This window comes from Pyxicephalus adspersus, chromosome 4 (assembly GCF_032062135.1).
Source record: "Pyxicephalus adspersus chromosome 4, UCB_Pads_2.0, whole genome shotgun sequence".
Classification (NCBI taxonomy): domain Eukaryota; kingdom Metazoa; phylum Chordata; class Amphibia; order Anura; family Pyxicephalidae; genus Pyxicephalus; species Pyxicephalus adspersus.
The window spans coordinates 64,088,837-64,107,196 of record NC_092861.1 but is presented as its reverse complement, the minus strand read 5'-3'; the positions used below and the strand labels follow the sequence as shown (position 1 = coordinate 64,107,196).

Genomic DNA, 18,360 nt, shown 5'->3' with positions numbered 1-18,360 from the left:
ACTTGTATGATTCCTGCACAGTTCCCATGATTAAGCCTTACTAAGGATAAAATATGTCAGCAGATGTGTTGAGTCTAAGGCTATGTATACTAATGTTGGAAAGGATCCTTCACAATCCTTTTGAATGACTAATGACTGCACGATGCATGAAGAAGTGCTGTACATACAGCGCTGTTCTGCTCCATAAAGAGGGGGGGGGGACGACGGAGCAGCACCCCACTGTGCTCTCTCCCTTTTTACTTCCATTACGTTTGTTTGCTGTCCATCATCTGTGGATCCGCCAGGATGGTCCTTCAGATGATGGATGATGAGCCCTGTACACATGCAAGATTCTCGTCCGATGTTAGCACTGAGCCGATTATCGGGCTTATCGATTAAGAACCATTGCATTGTGTACCTAGCCTAAGACGTTTTCTAGATCGCAATAAATATAAATACTAAGCTCTGTGTGTCATCTCCCCTATTTTTTTTCCAACTGAACATTATTTAGTAAGCAGGATAACTGGAAATTAATTAGAGATAGGAGGAAAGAAAGATAATACACAAAAATCTTTGATGTTTGCTCAAATTTTTATGTCATAAATGACTCCAGTATATTGTATCCTGTATTCTTACCTTGTCTGTAGTAAGGCCAAAAGAATAATTCCAGAAATTAAAATTATCCCAGAAGTATAGGCAATAATATATATTATTGCATCTAGAAGAGACAATATACAATTATAACGTGTACTATGTAAATGAGATCTAAACTCTAACTGATATTATTTTGTCAAAGCAGTGTGCAATTACAGACAGTTAAGGCTTTATTTTCATTGATGCTCCGAAGAGGTACTGTTACTGCCCACTAACTATAGATAATCAAGGACACTTGGAGGATGCTGTAAGCAACATCATGCCTGTAGCTACCTGCAGCTAATATTAGGAAACGTACAGTCATCTTTAAGTACACATAATTCACTCACCACTTTGAAAAATGCGTGGTTTTGGTAATTGCTCATCTTGTGTGTCGCTGTATGATGCATGAATATTTCTTGCAGTTATTCTTTCTATAGAAGAGATCAAAAACATCTTTATTTAAAAAAAAAAACAATTTAAAAAAAGGGTAAAACAATTGCAGAGAATTCATTTTATTGTAAAATTTGTTTTTCATGGTAGCTTATTTCATGTTAATATTAAAAATATTTATGCAGACAGTATCAGTGAAAAAAGGAAAGGGGAAAGATTATCTTTAAAATGCTATATTATACAAGCTTGATTTTTTTTTAACCAGTCATGAAACAATTTTAAATTTGCCACTAGGGATTCTCATGAATAATCATGAGAATGAAGATCATGAAGAAAGTGATCTTGATTTAATTTTTAAGACATTAGCAGTAGTTTTTATTTTTTATTACACAGAGCCTTGGAAACAGTGATGTGCAGATTGGTCTGTTGGGTTTAAGACCATGTTGATTCAATAGAGAGATGAAAAGACAGGGGTTTTTGGCAATCAAAAGTGTATTAAATGTCAAAAGTCACATACAATCTTGATATATGATATTCATCGTTACAAAGTTACAAACATTTAGAGGATTTCAGTCCCAGAAAATCATAGGAAATGTGACAATTAGTCAATACAAAGGTATCCCTATATATGGAAGAAAATAAATCGTCACCTGGCCCAATAGTTTTCTCAGGGGACATGTTGAGAACATTAAGGTAAGGTATGAGCGCTAAGAAAACTATTTTAAAATATAAAATATTCTCCACTGAAAATGAAGGCATATTCTGGTAATATCCAAAATATACAGGAGCAAGGTAGTGCTTGCAGTCTTTCACAGTGATGGAGTAGATGTGCTGCATGTATTAGCCAGAGCTGAATGCAGCGGAATGCAGTTCTTAATGAACAAGTGCACAAAGGTATGTGGTAGACAAGAGATGCAAAAGTAACAGTAAAGTCCTTGACTATTTTAATGAAGCTCTTCCTTAGCTTATACAGGATGATAGTTCCCTGTGTCTTCTGTAATTCTAATTGTATTCAGAAAAAGCAGGTTTAACTATTTAACTTTTAAATTTGTCTTTGAGACTTGTTATGACACAGCAAATAAAGCATATTACTTAGGCATTAGGACTTTGGCACATGTGTTCTGTGCTGTGTACATAGTAAGTAGACTCAGGATCTAGTTAGCAATCCTGCTTTAAACTCTACCTGCTTTTATTGCAATGTGGCAAAAATAAACTTTGACTCTTTGAAGTGTCAAGGGGTGCCTAGTACATATACAGCATTGCATAATGGCAACTTTATAATTTATACCTGGTTCTTAAGAATGCAGTTTAGGAACCCCTGCTCTAGAATCTTATTGGAGACAGTGACCTTTGTATGTAGGACTGTGTGAAGAGGTGAATCTGAAATACACCACTATAGCTTTATCTGCTTTAGATGAAAAGTGCAAAGCTATAGCAATGAAATATCTTTTAAATGCAGCATATGACGAAGGTATGACATATTTATGGCAGCCCCTTGGACTTGAGTATGAGGTGCCTAATTTTATTTTTTAAGATTTTGGATGTTGTTTAAAGTATTGGGTGTGTTCTATGCTAAACAGTGTTGCCAAAATTATCTATATTAACTTTGATAATAATTAGAGAACTTTTAGAAGTAAATGATGCAGAAGTCCTTTTTTTAAGGGTTTACAAATACATATTTTAAACTCCAGCAATTTAGCTTACTCAAGCAGGATTTGCCATTCAGTATGTGAGAATACAAGTCACACAAGTGTTGTTCCTCATAATCAAGTCCAATGTCACATGTGCATGGAGTTTGCAGCTTTGTTCCAAACGTTCCAATGTATGCAGCTCGACATTCTTCACTGCCAGTGCAAGTTATATCTTCTTTGCTCAAGCCTAGCAAACAGTTTCTTTCATTATGGCATCTGTTAGTGTGTTCCCAACATTTTGACTGATAAGCTCCATATCTATCTCTGCAGAAATATAAATATAAATATGAAGACAATGTTTACAAATTAATGGTATTATTCATTGCTATCATAATACATAATACTAATATTTCACCAGAATAGGTCATGTATCTTTTTATATTATGTGATACTAAAGGCATGACAAATCTTTAAGCTAAAGATTACAATGTGTGTGTGTGCGTGTATTTAGTGATTCCATATCTAATAGTCAAACTGTTTCCACCCCTCACTTACATTAACTTGAATGCTAATCTATGCTATTGTTACTTTTTGTATACATTTCTTGATTTAGAGGTATTTTTAGACAAACCTGCACAGCTCATTATCTAGACAGCTACTGACCACATGAAGACATGATACAGGTATATCTGTGGTAAATGAACATGATCTACTATGCAGCACTTCTCCAGCACGTTGACAGTCCTCATCAGATTGGTCACAATCACAAAAAGCCAGAAGTTGGGAAACGTTAAAAGGCATTGATTCATAGAATGAACGCATTGTCTTGTGACAGTCCTTTACAGTACATGTGTTTCCATTAACAGGACACGACTTCATAAGTACAGCCAAGTGCTTATTGCATACAGAGTCTCCAATGCAAAGTGTTGCAACCTCCAAGCAGGACATTGGACCTTTATATTCTGAAAAGCAAAGTCAAAATATTAAAATCATTTTCTATAACATAACAATTAACTGGCATATAGGTGACAATTTTTATATCTGTTATGTAAATAAAATACATAATAATCCTATTCACTATAGTTTATGTTCAGCTATTCTATGCTCTAAATATATGTTTAATTGTAGGAAAATTAAAAAAAAGATCAGATTCACATTCACAAAAATGCATTAACTTTCAATGCTGATGATTTTTTGCACAGAACTCCCAGTGCAGAATGCATTGCCCCAGTCTAAGGCCACCCACTTACACTAACACTCCCTGAGACCCTAACAATTTTTCCTAGACACTAACTCTACGTAATAAATAAATATTCCATATAGCTTTAACATGTCCAGTTTCCTCTCATCCTCATCTTTCTTATAACCTAAACAGTAACCTTCCTTATAACACTAATTATTTTTTTAACCCTCACATTAACTCTCCCTGTAATCCTAACAACCCCAACCATTTTCATAGTTTTACCACTAAACCTCTTACCCTTACCCTCACACTTACCCTGGCTTTAATCCTAACACTAATCCATCCTCCAATACAACCCCCCATTTATAATAATAAACTAAACATTAGGCTTCCCTACATCCCCAACACTAACCCTCCATAATGTAAACTTCTTTTGTTTGCTTGCCAATCTCCAACAAACCAAGTTCATTCTGCATTAAAAGATACCAGTGAATCAATCTACTGATTGCATACTAGCACCAAACGCTGTTCCCACTACAAAATCATAGGGATCGTTTAGTGGTACAAAGTGGTGTAGAAGAGAATTGCCACTAAACCACAGGCCTTGCCTGTCTTTGTTTAGCTTGACACAAACTTCTATCTCCACTGAGTGTTACAATTGAACTCTTCACTTTATTTACTAAGCTAGGTAAAAAAAATAGCCTTTACTGTCTTGCTAAACTAGCTCTAGTGACTAAATTAGTAATAATATAAAGGAATGGCAGAAGAGCAAATTTCCAGTATAAGAATTTTAACAATACTTTACCAATATCTTTTAATAAACTTTTTTCCCATTCTAAATTTATAGTCACTTGAGATGAATCTGAAAAGACAAATAAAAGAGTAAATGGTAAGCAAAGTAAAGGTATACTTATATAATATATAATTATAGCTTTATTCACATATATACTTCTATTCTGTATAGCCTAGAACCCTTTGCATTTTATGGTTTGTGATTAATTTTATCTTGAAATCCCTTAAAATACCCTTTCTCCTACAGCAAATAGTGTTTAATCTCTCCAATGGTATTTTCTAGCATAGCTGAGCAACAGTCACAACTCCCACCATATGAGTTCCCCCATAGACTTGTATTTCAGTGGAGAGGTCCCTGAGTCTATTTATTGTACTGCAAAGTCACATTATGAAAATCTGCATGATGGAGGTTTAATTGAGCTGTTTAATACAGCAATATATGACTACATATATATTTCTGGTTTAGTTGAACTTTTAGATTTCTTGTATTTTTGCTTTGCTAATTCCCCAAAAATGATATAAAAACTGCAATAACAATCTGACAAATCTTCTATAACTTTTCCACTATAACCCAAAACCAAAAATAATGGTTATAAGTGTACGTCAATTTTCTCATTTTTGTTCTAATGCTATAACCCTTTGCTACTCTATTCAAAACACAAAAAAAAGTTTCTCATAAACTTTGCTTTCATTGAAATCTTACTTATCTTGGAATACATGTATTGTTTACAGTGCATGTAGTCCGCCCCCTTATATTGCACTGTTTGTACTGTACTGAACAATAAATACATTGCTTTTTAAGTTACCACCATTAATAGTTTTGCACAATAGAGCATATTGCAGGACATTCAATACTTACATGAATCTAAGTCAAAATCAACAACATATTTTTTGTTCTCTAAATGTTTAGAAATATGTGTTTCTTTTGCATGTTGTAAGCAAGTATTATTATAAATACTGTTCCAAACTTTGATACACTTTCTTTTTGTTGAGTTTAGGCATACGCAATTTCCCATCACAGTCTTCCTCAGTTCGCTCCAAGCTGTCAAACAACCTTGTACAGCATCACTCAGGGTGCATTCTTGTGGATGAATGCAATGACTTTTAAAGTTTTCATATAAAGAAAAGCAGTTATGGTTTTCTTTGCATAATTGTTTTGCTAAAATGCAGTCATTTGCCTTTCCTGAAGTGGTATCAATTTTTCTTGGGTGATGCATGACACTTTTTTGTACAATAGAAATGTCCTCCTTTAAAGGTCCCGTTGGAACATTCTGTACTGCACACAAAAAAATTGATTATTTCAATATTATATAACTATACTTCATTTTTTCACTTTTTCATTATGGCTGTAACAATTGTAAAAGTTTTGTAAGGCAGACTATATACATTCTTTACAACAAGCCTTGTCATTGTAATAAAAAAAGAAGATATGACTGTTCATTATTTGAATTATGTTACCTTATAGCAATAATTTTATTATCTGCATCATCAAAAAAAGTGAGTAATAAGGAAAATATATGTACTAAGAGGGCATGGCAGTGCTTTTACATGGCAGTCTTTATCTAGCAGAACAACCTTCCATGTGGTAGTAATATTGAGCAATTTGCTCTTTAAAGGTCTTATATATTTGAATATCCTTGTTAAATTATATTTATATCATATTATAAATTAATATGGTAATTAAATAATGTTAGTTTAGCAAAAGTTTTATTTTTGAATCCTATTTTTTAATGAGAGTTTTATCAGAAAAAGAAAAACACAAACAATGCTAAAAGAAAAAACATACAAACAAGTGTGTGATAAAGCCAGTATCATAAAACAAACTTCATAAAAGTTACAGCTTCAATTCACCAAACTGGTAAAAAAAAAAAAAACATCATATCTGTCAGGTCTAATTTTTGAATAGAGGGAAAATTAATAATTTAGAAGTTAAACTCCTATCGTCCACATTAAAAAAAAAAAGAGGGAGAAGAGAAAGAGGGAAAGAAAGTAAAACAAGACCAGAAAGCAGCACAAATCAATAGCTCCAATCTTCCCTAGTATTTACCCCCTATACAAGAGCTGTATTTAACTAAAGAAAAACAGAAAATGCTTTACTGAAATAATTTTTCAGACATTTTGATCCTGCAAGGCCCAGATCGAGTGATGTTTATCCAGCCTAAGTGGGCTATAAAATATTCAAATAATTGAATGTGTTATTAGTTTTGTTTGTATGTTAGGTAGGTCTTGCACTGGGTAACCTAGTAAATGCATTAGAAGGTCAAACCTAAGTGATATGTTAAGCAAGTGCAAGTGGGTCATTATCTTCATGCTAAAAGAGCACAATTTCTGGATGAGTCCATAGGACATGGAAATGGCAGCCAGTTACTTTTCCGCTTTGCCAGCAGAGGTTACTGGTAGCAAGAAAACAATTGCAAGTAACCAGTCTGGAGTGTAATAAATCATTTTAAATACCATAACTAATCATAGAACAGTTATTACCTTGTTCTGGAATACATTCCATCCCCAGTAATTTTTTGATGCTGCAGTAAATATCTTCTGAGCAGGTACACACTTTAAACTCTGGATATTTCTCAGTGAAATAAGATATTGTTGATTTGCAGTTCATTACATTTCTAAGTTGACAACTGGTGCCTATAATAAAAGAATGTAACAGCTTTAAGCAATTTAATAAGCAAGTTACAAAAAACATACACACAATAAAACATAAAACATTTTGGTATCCAGGCTCCTTTTCTCTGCTTTCTTTAATAATGATACAAAACTAGCAGTTTTCCTGATAAAGACTGAGCTGTGTTGGAGGGTAGTATCAGTCTAACATAAGGGAAGCATAAAGGAGGGCTTTATGTATAGTTGGCATTGGAGATGTATGTTTTGTTGAGTCATACAGAATGATACTTTTTTCAATTTGATTACAAAATAGAATAATCTCTCAGGTCTTTTAAATGTAAAGCCGTCTGCACTAAATTTGTCATTCTATGTCAAATCAAATTATGCTACGTCTCCCAATGACTGCAGAGTAAAGCAGGCATGCTTCCAAGTTGAGAGATGGCAAGGTTGTTGGTTTTATATTACACACCACAGTTGCTAGACTAAACTGAAATGGACATGACCTCAAAATACATGAGCTATCATTAATGCAAGTTTTTATTGGATTTACTTATTAATATAATGCTGTATATAATAATGTTTATGTACTGTATATGTATACAGTAACGGTATTGTGTACATGTGACAGTTGCACATAAATGCTTCCAAAGATTAGCAACATTTATGTTCATTGACTTAATAATTTGCTCTTGATGTGCACAAATGTTCACACTCAGGCTTTAGAGAATATGTGTGGAATTTATTTTGGTTTGCTATAGAATGTAAACTTTGGTATCCGAATATATTCCAGATGAGCCACTGTGTGCCTAAAATAAAAATGCAATTTTTTCTGATTTTTGAGTCTAAGCAATCTTTTTTTTTTTTTATTTCAATACCACCATTAAATATGCACAGCTATAGTAAGGGAGATGATATATATATATATATATATATATATATAATTTTTTTTTTAGAATAATTTTTATTGTTAATTGGATTTATATTTTTTATGCTTGATCCACAACTTCAACTACTTCAATAACAAACATTTTTTGTAAAAACAATAGTACCCACCAATATCTAAATAAGTGTATGCACCAATAGTTGAGAATGTTGGTAATGATCTGATGAACAATGACCGTTGTGGCCCATTGTGGTTGGATTGGGGTACTGTAATTGGTGGATGGACTAGTCCAGACTGGTGCCCACACTCCTAGATTAAATCATTTCTGTGATACAATACATTTTTCAGGTTTGTTTAGACCCAGCCTAATTGTGCATGCTTGTTCCATCATAATTATCCAGTACAATCACAAGAAGGATTCAGCCATCTTATATCTAATGGTCCATACGTTTAAAAACTATATATGAAATATATTCATTAAACCAACAAACTAATCAATTTTACTACATTGCATTAAAAATGGGGCATTTATTAGGTCATTTTGCAACAAATGGACAGATTTACCACTAGAAATTAGATTTTCACTCAAATCATATCCACAGTTAACACAAGGTCAGCAGTAGGTTTAATTGTGCTAGAGTGCTACTTTAAAGCAAAGAGAGAAATCTATAAATGGAGCTGACTTATTATAATAAATCTGATTCTAATTTGTCTGTTTCTGTTCAGCACTGCCTGGCTGTGTAACAGAATTGATAAATGTCCCACATTGTATTTGTCTACATTATCTGTTTTACTATTGCAACACTATTGCACATTTATGTATTTGATTAGAAACTGATGACAAACAAAATAACTATATAAATGCTAGTAATAGGCTGTAGCAATATACAGTATGTCTGTATAGATCAAGAATATAAATACTCCTAAAAAGTTTTAAATATAATAATCATTTTGTAGTCATTATTTGACTGAAGCTTTATTTTATCAGATTCTATTTTTCTTTAATTGTTCATAGGTACCCACATTTTATTACCTTTAAGATCAGAATAATAAATAATCAGGGCTAAACATCAATAGTATTCCCTACAGACAAACAGCTGAATAAATATTAAAAGCAAACACTTTATACTGATAAAAAAGACTGATGTTTGTGCTGGAGCATAAAACCAACAAAGACTACCTGCACAATGTACATTTACATTGCAACATGCAGAACTTTATTTTATTAAGCCTTTATAGTAAATACAAATGTACCCAATTAACAAGTGAGGCTAGGGATATGTAACACCAATAAAGGCACTCCCTATATAATGGTTAAAGTCAGTTTATACAAATAATGAACAGAAATTATGAATGCTTGAAAAAAAAATAATTTATGGCTTAGATAAAACACCTAATAGTGTTTACATAGATTTAGTATAGGCATTATTTTAAATGCCCTTAATGCAGAACACTTACTGTTTGTAATACCTATATACCAGCAAAAATGGGCCTGTTTTTTGAAACCGCAACATGTGGTAACCACTAGAATTTTTAATTTTTTTTTTTTTTTTTACTTTTTTTTAAATAACAACCACTTTAAACACTGCTTGTGAAAGCTACACAATGCTTGATAAATCAGTAGAAAGCTGTTTTATTTTAAGTCAATGGAGGCAGTTAGAACAAACTGCTCGTGGACCCTTCACTCTGTACAGCAATGCTACATCAAGCAACCTGTAAAAAGCTCTCTAATTAGTAGCCGGTGGAAAGAATGTCCTCTTACAATGGTGGCTAGAATATACCCATTATAGACAATTAAAACATCGCTTACAGCTGGGTCTACCAAGTGGTATTGGCCTCAGAACAATGGAGGCATCATGAAATGGGAGGTCAGTCAGTTCAGCCAGGGGACTGATATCAGACGGGTATCTGGTGTGAGTACAGCGCCTGTTGGGATTCCCCTTCACTTCCACTACGATTGCTGGTCATTTGTGGATCCACCAGAACGGATCCTTGAAAGATGAATGATCTTAATGGAATTGAAGGGTAGAAAGTGTAGCAGGGTGCTGCTCCATCGTTCTTCCCCCTCCCCTCTCCATGTACTTTTGTCAAAGTCTTAGTCAAAATGGGAAAATATTTTGATTTCTACCAAAATCATGGGGGAAAAACTAAAAAAAATTTTAATTAAAGCTTACCTAAACTCACAATTTTCACTTTACATAAAAGGGTAGACAACATTTTTTTTAAGTGCAACACCCTGCAGAGCCCCATAATTCTCGATGCAAGACACCCCCAGAGCGATCAGACTGCCCTAGAGGTAAGTGTATTTTTTTTTTTTTGCCATTTTGAGTTCTTCTTTAATTATCTTTTCATTTAGAAATACTTAAAATAGCAAATAAAAAACCCTTCTTGTGCTCCCTTACCTTCTCTATTTCTTGGCTCAGCTCTTGCTCCAAAATTGAAAGTGGCTGATATTAGGCCAAATTTAGGCACTTACCCTGATTAACTGAATATTAAATACAGAGCTGTGTGAATGTATGCCTTTTATATCAGCCTGGAATTCATCTATAGGTTAATTAATATTTATGATTGCACTAGATCATAGTAAATATTACGCTAGGCCACAGTTTTGAATTTCTGCCTATTAATAACCATGTTGTAAACTCTGTTGTCTCTAGTATCTATTTTCCTGTATGAATTTACTAATAGACTATACATTATACAAATCACAGCTACATAAATGTCTATAGTATATGAATGTATCTGGCATAACCATGTCTCAGACCTGATCTTTGAACATGACTTTACAAGCCATTAGTAAACATTAACATAGTCACAGGGTGAAGGATCATAAATGTTTATGAGTTCTCTATTTAGGATACATTTGTAGATGTAATGTAATATCTTCAGAAAAAATTGTAGAAAAGCCTCAAGGTGTCACACTACCAAAAGTGGGGTGCCACATCTAAAACTGAGTTTAGAAATGTTTATAACCAGAAAGAGGTTTAGAAAAAGGCAAAGGTGGGATTTTTAAGGCACCCAAAGTATTATAAAAAGCTAAATATTTAAGTTATTAAGTTAAATTAAGTATCAATTTAAAAATAACAATTATCAGAGATTTACAAGATACAAGATATCCTACTTCCAGAAAGAATATCATCATTGTTAATAACTTTAACATTAATGTATGCAATAAGCCTAGGCTCGAATACTACTAGAAAGTTGGCATTGGTTAAATATGAGAAAAAAGTACGTGTGAATCATTGCTATTAGTAGTCTGTACTTTTCAGCCAGCAGGTGAAGCTTTAAGCTTCTTCTAAATGTTTTCCACATGGTATGTTCTGCATGGCAGTGAGGTTGTGATGCAGTTACTGCTTCCTTATGCTAGTGAACCACTGCCTTGGGGTAGATGCTACAAGTATGTTCTACCCATGGCAGACCGATAGAGAATGAATAGGGGCAGAAGTAAGCAGTACAGTACCACTCACTGCTGCCTGCCAACACTCAGTGCAAGCACCCATGGAGCTACCAAGGTGTTAGCCACCAGGACCTAAATGGGATCACCTAATTCCAGTGCACGTCTGAATCTGCCCATACTCTCCCTTTAAATATGTTTAAATAAGTTGTTTTTAGAACTTATAGGAGCTTAACCTGACACTTACAAAAATGGAGTTAGAAGAACCAACAACTTTTACCCTATCATATATCTTCATATGTCTTAAAACAGATTATGTCTGCTGTACTGCTTCTTTAGTTAATGTGCAGTGCTCTAGGAATACTACATTATGTATCAAACTCTTATTTGTAAAACAAAAAACATCATTAATAAAATAGTAATCACTTAGACTATGTACACACACTCGAATATTGTCATTGGAAACGATCTTTAACGATCGTTTCCAGTGACAATCAACTGAAAGATGAATGAACAAGAGCTATAGATACAGCGCCATTCTGTTCTTTGGAGAGGGGAGAACGAGCAAGCAGCTTCCTTCACTTCCACTGCAGTCATTTATCTTCTGTCCTTCATAGATTCACCAGGAAGGATCCATGAACGACTTCTGTACACATGTCATATTCTCATCCAAAACGAGCCCGACAGCTCATATCGGCTGAGAATATGACGTCAGCTTTAGACATCTGTTTTCCCTAATTTCTCCCTCAAATTTACACATTTTTATTGCTGGAATAATTGAACCAAATTTTACTCATGATTAATTATTATTTCTAATTGAATGTAATGTGAAGCATGTAAATGTTAGGTAAAAGATTAGTAAATCTTAGGTTATTATTTTTTTTAAGTAGACCCCTTAATATACAAATGTGTTTTTGAGAATCCATTTTTTACTGGTTCTAAGTGGCAAGAGTATGCAGATTCAGAAACACAAGTATTTTATAAATTGGTAGGGGCAAATTCTTTACATTATACAATCCCAAGCTAGTGTACAAATGTATGTTTGCAGCAATATTTTTGTAAAGTAAAAAAACAGAGAAAGGAATTTTTGCAACCTTTCCAGGCATCAGTGACTCGCCAGCACAAACCTTTGATGTTGGTCATTCATTCCTTGATGGGGTTGTTTAGAACAAGAAATAGTGGTTCAGCTGGAGGTAATAGTGGTTGTATGCACTCCTCTAGGAGGAGGGCACAGTCACACCTAAAATATTTTTTTAGAAGATTACTTTCATGTAAACTAAAACTGGTCTAGTAATACAAGTCACATTTCCAGGATACAATCAACTATTAGTATTAAAGCTACCTAACACAACCTAAATCTGAAGATATACACATAGCTGGTGATGCACAAGCCAATACTAAAAAATGATGACACCTCGAAAAGTAGACAACCAACTTAATAAAGCTTATTCAACATTAGTCATGTTTTTAAGTGTCAACCTGAATGTTTAGCATTTTGTCTTTGCAAATACAATGGAGTTTTGTAAATTATTGATTCATTGATTGGATGTTATACATATATATTAAAAACATCACAAAATGTTTTTCCTAACTAGAAAAAGGAAACACTAGAACACCTGTTAGTTATTTTTCTCTCACTCCTGTCCATTAAAAGTATTGCATTTGATACCAGCAGGACATAAAGGACCCTACTTATCAGGGAAAAGAGATCCAACCTTTCCAAACTCTATGCACAGCTAGAAAAAAAAAAAGATTTTGGATTTGACACTTTTTTAAGTGAATGTGTACTTTACATTTCCTACAAAAACTGTAAGCTGTCATTAGATGTAATCTACTCAGTGACCTTAATGTCCTAATAATTACTGCAGCTAGGTAGTTAATCCTTAGACTCCATTGTGTTTGGACCCCTATTGGTCAGTGAACCTGTCAATCACACCGGTGGACCAACAGTAAACCATGGAGGGCCCGGGCCAAATGCCATCCTTTTACTTTTCCCACAAATACTGTGAGCAGTCATTAGAAGGGACTATATCTAAAAAGTAATCTTCTACAACTTCATATGTACCCCAGGGCACTGCAATATGCAAACAGTGACTGCTACTAGGTAGTCAAGGCTTGGACCGCTATTGGACAGTGAACATATCCATTACAATGGACCAACAGTATGGTAAAGGTCATCCTTTTAGTTGACATTGATTTTTATAAATAATAGCATCCTTGGATTTATATTGCCATTAAAGATTACCAAGGAGATGTAAATACAGCAAAATGGTTGCCCACAAGGACTTAGGGTGGGTTTAGATTCACCCTAAGTTAAAAAAATAGGAAAACATAGCAAGGCAATTAATAGTTCTAAACCAGATAATCTAAGATTTTCAGTATTAAAATACACCTTTAAAAGCTGTCTAAGAGTAGTAAAGGGTATATGTTTAGGCTGATAAATTACCTGAAAATTCACATATATTTTTAGTTGCATTCCAGAGTCCTTCACATTCATCCTCGGAAATTCTACATTTCTCTTTTAATTTATTACAGTGTGAAGCTTGAAGTACAGACAGGTTTAAAAGAATTACCCAGAAAGCTGAAAAACAGACACACAAAAATTAAAATATTTTACATTTAAGTAGTCTGTAAAATTAAAAAACAATATCACAAAATACTGAAATAAAAAATTACTTTTTTATAAATAAGTTTTAAAGCTGCATGTAATCCCCCCCCCCCCCCCCCATTACTACCGATCCCATGCTCCTTTTTTTTTGGAAAGTAGCCATTGCCCCTTATACTATATTAAAAAATAGGGGCACATTAAAACGTTAATAAAATAAATCTTCTTAAGGTTTTACAGATTTATAATGTAATACTAGTAATATATAATCAGGCCTATTTCATATATCAAGGCCACATCCCTATTAATAAACAATAAACATAAAAAATCTGTATGATTTCATTTTACAATGGGACATTAGGGGCCAATTGGATAATTGTGGATCTTGAATCTGTTGGCCCCTAAAGTCCCATTTTAATATTAAAAGATTATAGCTCTATATTGTATATACCACAATATAACATTTATACTATTTTTTTATTTGTGTGATTCAATTTAAAAAAAAATTATTAAAATACCAAATTGTAAAACATAGGAAAATTCAAGAAAATATGAAAAAGGACGATATGGATTTACTAATTTTTATTAACAGAAATGAAACATTTAGTTTGAAAATAAATATAATTATTTATATAGAATGACTGGTTTGTAAACATTAACATTTTATGGAAGGTTAAAATTATCAGTTTAGTGCATAATAAATGTATTCATATCTAGAAAACATTTTGATGAGAAATAGCTGCCACTGATTACATGATTTTATCGTTTGCTGTTTTTTAAAAAAATATATTTGAAAACATTTACTGTTACTTTAAGGGTCAGTTTACAGGGCTTATCTTTTTTTATATTAAGCTGAACTTTATTTACATAGCTTAAAATAGCATTGTGAGATGTTCTAAATATGTTTGTTCATAATTGCTTTATCAGGAACAATACTAGATACTATGAAGTGCAAAGAGAACCTGTACCTACATACTTCAGACATTTATCCCACACAGTTTAAAAAGAAATCATAACTATATGAAATATTTATTGTAATGATTTAACTGAGAAGTAAGATAGCTTCACAAAACTTCATCACATCAGAGTAGATGAAAAAAGACACACACATACATATATAGATAAGACGGGTTACCTGTGCAGCAGATGTGCTTCATTGCAGTCCAGAGTGCAGGCAGTGTCACTGGTGAAGTGTATGTGTCTAATGATTTTGAACAAATAAAGAGGAGATAGGATTTCAGCACTTGTTCTCATAGAACAGCTCCAGCCCACATCACATTAACTATTTCCCTGTCAATAGTCACTCTTGCTGTGTAACAAGTCTCATCTAAATTATATCAGGATAGGGCATTGTATTTTTATATATTTTGTCATAGTGTGGAATCAGGATCTTTTTATTTACACTTTGCATTTCCTAAACTTAATAGGACATACCAACAATAAAAAATGTGATACATGTAGTGCTATGAACTATAGGACTGGTAAGGCAGCAGCTTCAGTGTTGCATATTCAGAGACCACTTGTGACAACGATATAACTAACAAAGTTTTAGTTTATTGCGGCCTGATTTATTCCTAATATCATGGCTTACTGAACTTTGCATGCCGCTACTGTCATTTGCATTGTCAAAATATACTTGATGGAACAGGTATAAAGCAAAGTTATCATGTGAACAGTGTTTTCTGATTTTTAGGATAAACTTTGGATTGGATTGTACTTTTGACTATACAAGACAGCTTTAGCCATAACGTGAAAGGTAAAGTAAATGCTGTATTTACCAATTTAGTGATCTGCCAATCTAGCTGGCCAAACATAAGACGACTTTCCAGTTTATTCAATCATTTTCATGAATCATCTCTGAATTAGACTGACCCAAAAAAATGACTGATATGCAGTTTAGAATTTCTATTGATTGTACAAGTGTCCTCCTACAATCAGTTTATGCTAAACTGAACTTTGCAGCATATAAACATACAAATGTCTCTAGTGCATTTTGTCTATTTGGACCGTGCATCAAATTTGGATGTGTGGTAGTATGACCAGTTGATCTTTAATAAATGATGGAATTTAACATCAATCAAACTATAGTCAATTTGTTTATGACTACTATAGCATTACTATTAATTTTTTTGCACTTTTTACTTTGCGCTAGGTGAATTGTGTTATCTTGGTGGATTTCCCCACATATACACTTTGCTGCTTAGCATGGAGAAAGAAGCCTAACTTAAATAGTGCTTAAAAATTACTTTAGGGTAACAGAGATGTCCTCCTTTACCAAGTGTTGCCACTTTTCCCATTAATTTTTGTTGTGGTAATAATTTGACACCTTAGTTAGACATATAGTTAACATTTCTCTTTGCAACACTAGAAATACTTCTAGGAATCGAATCCTGGTTAAAATAAGTACCTGTAAATCTCATTGGCCATACAAATGAAATGACAGCAAGAACAGAATAGTTTTCACGTCTACAACTATCTCTCTGAACACGATATCATGTAGCCATGTAATAAAGTTGCACCACTGAAATGTGAAGTAGGGGGAATTGTTTTTCTTACTCAGAAGAAAATACCTTGGGAACATAGGTAAGCAGGAAAAAAAGTTTAAACACAGGTTTTAATTGTATATCATACAGTATTTTCACTTTAGGTACATCTTCAAACATAGTGTACATACTGTATTCTTTTTGCTCTACCAAACATTAAGTATTCTAGCCTTATAACTTAACTTCCATAGATGCATACTTGTTACCACACTGCAGCTGTGTCCTCTCATAAAGTTTGCAACCTTTCATGAAAATCTTCTCTTTGTTTTCTATGCCTGTGCATAGATGCCCATACACTTCTCCTGAGCACCTCAAATCTACAGAGATAATCCCATAGATGTCTATAAGAATATACAGCACATGGGAAGCCAAGACAGAGAAGATTTTCCCTAAAGGATATTAATGCTGCAGGATATTGTGGCAGCAGGAAAAAGATAAGACATTGCAGTTTCATTTAATAAAGTATTAAATGTTCACTTATTCTTTACTTTGGATTTGGTGAACTAAAGCAATGATGTGTTTGTTAAATGTATAAAATAATAATAAGTATAAACAATGTATGTACAACAACATTAAAAGTCCAACATTTTCTAAATATCAGTCATTATCTAAGTCTAGACACACTGTCCCAACTGCAGTCCTTCTTCATGTCTTGTCTAATTGAACACAAACCAGTGAAGAATTACTTTGTGATTAATCAAATTGTTTGCAAACACCACTAAGAAGTTTATGCTAGAGGCACCAATGAACATTTCAGTGCCATTGCTAACAGATTATAGGAGTGATAATTGGCTTATGTGTGTAGTGGCCACAAACCACAATACAATTCTGCAATATGATGGATGGTTCATAAAATGTGAATTTAATAGGGGCTATGTGTGATTTATTCAGCCTTGAAAAGGAGTGTTTTCTTTCTTTATATTTATTGGCATACATGTGAAAACATTTGTTTAGCTGGGCTTTTGTTTAAAGCACCCCATGTCTGTAAACTTCTTAAATTGCTCTGTCAGTATGTATGGGTGTGTGAGGGATGGGGTTTGCATACTTGCAGCATACATAGAAAAGCTCCCGGATCCTTGTGATAGGCAACCACTTTTTAGAACAGTTCTGCAGCAGTCTTTCTCCTCCATCTTGTCCAGGTTATTTTTTGTTTTCTGGAAAGTTTTTGAACTGACTGCAAGTACCTGTTGGCTCATGGCCATTCCAAGGTCCTCAAAATCCATTCAAGGTTATCTGAAGCCAACCATCGCAAAGCTACAACAATAATGCCTGTTCAAATAAATAGTGGTGTACTTTTTATAGACGATCACATGCTTAAATAAGGCTGGAGTACAATGAAGATGGGCAGACAGGTGTCAATTAACTGTGCTATACCTGTCTGCTGTTGTTCTGTGAATGAATAAATGGAGGTTATAGCATCAAAAATATGAACAGATTTATTCTACTTCTAAAAGTTATGGAATGAAAAAATGATAAATTATATCAAGTATGCAAGATGTACTGCATAACATTGTCTCAGACTGAAACATTACTGCAAGAGTGATTTAATATTGATAAATGTAATAAATTAGGATGGTTGTTAAAGCCAAAAAAAAATAATCTGCAAATGTTTTTTGATTTAAAATCATGTCAGTCAGTCAGTGAGAAGATACTCGCATTAAAATTGATGTAGGAAAGTCTTACAAAATATGGGGTGAATGTAAGAACTGTGACC

General features: G+C 33.5%; 1 protein-coding gene across 1 annotated transcript; it reads right to left on the bottom strand.

Annotated features, from left to right (window-relative positions):
• Positions 1–927: 927 nt before the first annotated feature.
• On the bottom strand, positions 928–17,869 carry GFRAL (GDNF family receptor alpha like). The gene is made up of 7 exons (XM_072410180.1): positions 17,692–17,869; positions 13,945–14,079; positions 7,093–7,245; positions 4,625–4,681; positions 3,268–3,598; positions 2,710–2,960; positions 928–1,046 (listed from the first exon to the last, which is right to left on the bottom strand). Exons 1-7 carry the CDS (start codon positions 17,867–17,869, stop codon positions 955–957), a joined length of 1,197 nt encoding a protein of 398 aa, XP_072266281.1. The 3' UTR covers positions 928–954.
• Between the last annotated feature and the right edge of the window lie 491 nt (positions 17,870–18,360).